Raw genomic sequence first — 6000 nt, 5'->3', positions numbered from 1 at the left:
AAGTTAGATGCCACGTGAAGCATCTGAAGTACCAGGCGAACATAATTAATTAGTAAGTGGATTTGTCCAACTCTGTGATCTCATAGCTAGAGCACGTGGTGCAATTGACTTTCATTAACTATCATTCCTTGCTGCTTATTTATGTTGGCCTGGTATTTGAAATGATGATTTGGTACTTTTGGGCGTTCCTAACGAGTTAAAAGTCCCAAACAAAAACTAATAATTTTGGAGATCCCATTACAACGTGGAGCAAGTAAAATACCAGACGAACACAATTGAGTAATAAATGGATTAATGTGAAAATGCAAAATTGTTGTAAGTTTCTCATACTGACAAATGGCAGCAAGGCATATTTGATAGCATTTTGAAATGGATCCTCTTGCTACTCTATTATGTTTGCCTGGTATTTCATAAGGAATCTGGTCAAGATTGGCATAAATTTGGGGGACTTTCAACATGTTAAGAACGGCCAAAAGTATTAAATCATCAAGTGAAATACCAGACCAACATAAATCAGCAGAAAGCAATGATAGTCAATGTAAGTCAATTGCACCATGTTCTCTAATCTTGAGAGAGATTCAGCTCTCAGTTCCTGCAGGTCGAATCCAATTACTCATTAACAACGTTCGCCTGGAACTTCAGATGCTCCACATGGCATCTTTGAAATCCTGTCTAGAATTTTAACATTTTTCTTTTATTTCTACTAGAACAGAAGTGTTTAGGAGGTGGCTGCAGACAAAGTTACTTCCGTCACGTGTTTTAAATCTAGTCCATCAGATGCACGCTCTTGTACTCTCACTCTTAGGCTCCACATTACCAGAGCACACGTCCTGAGAAACGGACCAATGACAGCAAGGAATATTTGGTTGCATTTTGAGATTAATCCACTTGCTGCTCAATTATGTTCGCCTGTTACTTCACTTGCTCCACGTGGTGTTTTTTTAAGAAATCCTATCCAGAATTACCGCAGCTTTTAATTTTCTACTAGGCCAACAGAAATGTTCTATATTCGTCTGGTATTTAACCTGGGATCTCGCCAAGATTTGTATAGATAGTTGTTGCTAAACTCGTCACGAACGCTAATAAGTTCCAAATAATCATTTTAAGAGCTAGCAATAATTTATCTCTAAGCAACCCATTATTTTCTTTCTTTAGTCAGAGCTCGTTCTGTCTGTCAAAAAAATTCTGAGCGAATTGACTACAACATTACTTAGAAGCAAAAAATAAGATTTACCAGTTAAAGCTATAACTTTTTCTTTTTGATTTTGTGCTACGTTTTTTTGTGTGAACGTTCAACTTTCAAACATCGTCTTCGATATCGTCCTTATCATTTATAAGTATGGCATTCTGTAATCCGAACGCAAATGTTTTGCAATTGTCCAGCGATGATACAAGTGACTCGGATGACGAATCAAATTCCACTAAGGCATACATCGCCAAACTGAAAGTCCTTGAATCGAAGGCGCTAGAACTAAGGAAGGAGATCAACAAATTATTCGAAGAGATGGCCGCCAGAAAGAAGGTCAAAAATAACTCCAAAAAGAAGCGCAATGAGAAAAAGAAGAGTAGCAGCAGCACCGACACTGGAACTGTCAGTGAGCGCGACAGCAGCAAAAAGAAGTCCAGCCAGTTGATGAACTTTGATTCGCAGGAGAAGGATGCCACCGCCAAGCCCATGTCATACAATGAGAAGCGACAGCTTTCGCTCGAAATTCATAAGCTGCCAGGTAAGAGTGACGAAATATCTTTTTTTTATGTTCATTCATACTTCAACTTGTTATCTATTCAAAACAGGGGACAAACTGGGACGTGTGCTGCACATTATACAAAATAGGGAGCCATCGCTGCGCGACTCAAATCCGGATGAGATTGAGGTCGATTTCGAGACACTAAAGCCATCGACGCTGCGAGAGCTTGAAAGCTATGTGGCGTCGTGTTTGCGCAAAAAAACACGTAAGTCATATTGTAAGTTTGTAACTAAACCGAGACCACAAACAACAACAACAGCTACAACAACATTTAGATGCAGTGCCCCTCTTTTGCATACCTAATGCAACAACAGTGTTTTTCTGTTGCAACAATTGACTGTCCTACACACGCACTAATAGATCAAAGCCAAACATCAATATCGTGTACATATGTTATATGTATATACATATATCTACCTATTTTAATTTTACTATTTTTGCTAGTCGTCAACAGTTTTCGTCTCCTTCCAATCAGAGTTTAATATTCATTGAGCCTATCCATAGCAGTCAGCTTTCGACACACTCAAGCGCTCAGCCACAAATCCGACACATTTTGTAGCATACTTTTTTGGGCAATCACATTTCACTCCCATTCCTTCTCCATGCTCTTTCACATTTGCATTCCATTAATTACAGAAATTAAAGTTAATTATTCAAAAAAACACCAAATGCAGCAAATTAACTCACTCATTTTAATTAAAAACATCCATTCGATTCATTTATCATACCCACATTATTTACTCTTTCATTTTGCACCTCTTTTGATCTCTTAATGTTTATTTTGAATTTTGCGAACCACCTGCATAATATTTTTTTGGTATTTCGAACATCATTTACTAATACTTTATTATAATTTCATTAAATTCCAGGCGATGATATTGAGCCGCCACCACGCAAGAAGAAATCACTTGATTCAAATGGAAGCAATGTAAGTAGCTCTAAACAAATAATAAATTTCGAAATTCTCTTAAAACAAACACAAAAACAAAAAACAACTACAACAATACATTAATTTACGTTAAGAAGGTAAGTCTCCCACAAAGTGTATACATATATTTTAAATCATCACTAGCTGAGTCCGTTCGTCTGTATGTTTAAACACAACACAACAGAACAGCAACAGTGCAGGCTTTTTAATGTCCCACCATTCGCATTTAATGCAACAGCAACAGCAACAGCAGCAGCAGCAGCCGACGGGTAACCGGCAACAGCAGCAACAATTTGGTCTGCAACAACAGCAGAAACGGCAACAGCAACCGCATCAGCAACAACAGTTGCAGCATCAAGATCATTTGCATTCGCAGCAACGTCAGCAGCAGCAAGAAAAACATCTCCAGCAACATCAGCAGCAGCAGCAAGAACAGCGACAGACTGGTAAAATACAACAGCAATGGCAACAGCAACGTCAGCACCAGCAGTTTTTGCAAGAACATCGCCAAAAGCAGCTGCAGCAGCAACAGCAACAGCAACAACACCGACAGCAGCAGAAGATGCTACCGCCACAGCAATCGACTTTCGATTTAAAGATGCATGCGGCTGGTAACGCTGGCTTTGCTCAGAACCTTAAGATGGCCAGCCAGCCAAATTTGAAGGATGACCGCTCATCGTCATTGCTGGCATCATCAGAGAATACGGCGACAACGTCGAGCAAAGCGAAACCGGCAATGGACTCAGTCCAGCAATCTCGCAACAAAGCCAAAGAACGCGATCACCTCAAGTTGCTCGAGTCGGCTGAGAAGGTGAAGAAACACCAAAGGGAGGAGGGGGCCGAAAAGGAGCAGCAACGCAAGCGTCGCAAGTCTGTTGCCGCCAGCAGCAGCAGCAGCAACAGCGGCATTGGCAATGGGCCTGTCACAAGGAGCAAAACAACTCCAGGCAAAGGATATCAAGGCACCCGCAATGGCCAGGCTCAACATGCAGCCTCCGTGGCAGCAGAAAGCGGGCGGTAAGAAAAATATCATCACAATAATCAACAAGTAAGAAAGCTGCAGTCGAGTGAACTCGACTGTGAGATACCCGCTACCCATTTTGAATAAAAGCAATATATTTTGCGGTATTATTCTCAAATTATACCAAATATACTGCAAAAATACTAAAAATATACCAAATGGTATATGTGGTATATCGATATAGTCACCGCATTCAAAATATACCATAGATGGCAAAATATACCAGATTGTCAGCCAAAGCAACTCAGACCCCTAGTAACATAAGTAGGCGTTTTTGCCCATACAAATGTATTTCTTTAATAACTTCTACAATATGTATCTGATCGCAACCAAATTTTCAGGTATCATAACTACTATAGTAATTATTGTATATACCAAAATTCGCATTTTAGCTTTTACGCTTGTTATTCGATTTTTTTTCATTTGCGGGGGTGAAAGTGGGCGTGGCAAAAATTTGAAACAAACTTGATCTGCGTGCAAACATAACAAATGCTGTCGAAAAAAAATTATAGCTCTATCTCTTATAGTCTCTGAGATCTAGGTGTTCATACGGACAGACGGACAGACACACAGACGGACAGACGGACATGGCTATATCGTCTCGGCTGTTGACGCTGATCAAGAATATATATACTTTATAGGGTCGGAGATGCCACCTTCTACCTGTTACATACATTTCCTGCCGGCACAAAGTTATAATACCCTTCTACCCTATGGGTAGCGGGTATAGAAACACGTTATAGGCCAAGTTTTTGATCAATTTTTGGCACTTAAAATAATAGTGCCGAATTGTTCTTATTTTTCCGCTTTAATAAGTAAAGGAAACTCAGCTTTCTTTTTTGTTCTATATGACACATTTACTATGTTAACGATGAGAAGTTAATCGATCTAATGATGTAACTTGTTCCCATTTGTTGTCAGGAAATGCGTGAATTATTCACAGCCGCAAACATCTCGACTGGCGGACATCAAGGCATCGTCCGGTCAGGAACAGGATTCGCCACAGCATCGCGTGTCTGCTAAGCGTGCGGTGCAGCGGCAAGCCGAGCAGGAGCGTCGTCGACGCGAAGCGGTAAATAGTATATATATATGTATAATACCTGGCCCGTTATTATATAGGAATTTCTTCCCTTTTCGTTTTGCAGATGGCTCGCCAAGTTGACATGAATATGCAGAGTGATCTGATGGCCTTCGGGGAGACTCTGTAGGGAGTGGCAAACACATGAAAAAGATTGCATGAAAAAGAGCATCATCAGCATCATCACAAAAGAAAACTGACAGCAGCAGCAACAACATCAACAGCAAGAGTCAACAACATAAGAACAAAAATATTATAAAATAGAAGTATCAGGAACAAGAAGGACAACAGTGTGTTGGCAAGAGAACAGTTTGTCCAAAAAGCAGAGTTCAGCAACAAATGTAACAACAACAATATATTTACACAGTAGACGCGCAAACATTTCGATTTGGATATAAATATATATTAACTAATATACATGCGTACACATACGTACATATATATTAATAAACGACTTTAATCAAAAATTAAAATATGTAGAATCAATAATAACAAGAAAAAGCAACAATTATGCAAACTAACCAACTAAATAAAACTAATATCAAACAAAAAGAACAAAAACAAAAAATGTCAAAAGAAAAACAAATGCAAACAATGAAATAAAAATCAAAATGAAATCAGAATCCAAAAATGCGTTACATTTGATTTTTAAATTGTGTCACTCATCAAGCACCTGTAACTGCAATTAAGCTGATTGCTACAAAACTTCGGCTAGTTGCGTGTACAACAGATGGCGCCACCCAAACATGAAAATGTTCGTTACAAGCGAGAGATCATTGAGAGAAAATTATTCATTATTTTTTTAACGATATTTATATTAAGATCTATTCAATGGACCGGAATATTAATTATAAATACTTTGCAATTTTATTTTTCAAACGTTGTTTATTATTTCTTATAGGATATGAAAAAAATATCACTTACTAACTAGCTTGTACTATACAAATGGGATAATTAGGTATACAGAGTGATTCGCATATACATGTACATATTAATTAACTGGTGAGATTTTGCGAGAATCGCTTACAAACTACATTTTACAAACGCAAGAACTTAAAGTACTTAAATGCATGAAGAGAATGAGAAAAAAATGTGCTTATTGCGCTACTATGATTATGATTAAATTGTGTGTGTGTTTGTGTGTGTGTGTGTGTGTGTGTGAAGTTGAAGTTTGAAATTATTCACAGATAAGCTGCCCCTTTGACGCAGTAGAAAGCAAAAAAAA

At 38.4% G+C, this 6000-nt stretch overlaps 1 protein-coding gene across 3 annotated transcripts; it reads left to right on the top strand.

Moving 5' to 3' along the window:
- Positions 1 to 1197: 1197 nt before the first annotated feature.
- LOC132797076 (homeotic protein female sterile-like) lies at positions 1198 to 5371 on the top strand. Of its 3 annotated transcripts, none has more exons than XM_060808563.1 (6): positions 1198 to 1727; positions 1795 to 1953; positions 2618 to 2676; positions 2915 to 3693; positions 4619 to 4769; positions 4843 to 5371. In XM_060808563.1, exons 1-6 carry the CDS (start codon positions 1340 to 1342, stop codon positions 4903 to 4905), a joined length of 1599 nt encoding a protein of 532 aa, XP_060664546.1. In that variant the 5' UTR covers positions 1198 to 1339; the 3' UTR covers positions 4906 to 5371. The 3 variants fall into 3 exon arrangements, with proteins under 3 accessions (XP_060664546.1, XP_060664545.1, XP_060664544.1); XM_060808562.1 differs by having other exon boundaries at positions 1795 to 1965; positions 2921 to 3693; XM_060808561.1 differs by having other exon boundaries at positions 1795 to 1965.
- The last annotated feature ends 629 nt before the right edge of the window (positions 5372 to 6000 follow it).

Source organism: Drosophila nasuta, chromosome X, assembly GCF_023558535.2.
Source record: "Drosophila nasuta strain 15112-1781.00 chromosome X, ASM2355853v1, whole genome shotgun sequence".
Taxonomy (NCBI): domain Eukaryota; kingdom Metazoa; phylum Arthropoda; class Insecta; order Diptera; family Drosophilidae; genus Drosophila; species Drosophila nasuta.
The sequence above is the reverse complement of the archived record's forward strand: the minus strand, read 5'-3'. Positions and strand labels throughout refer to the sequence as shown.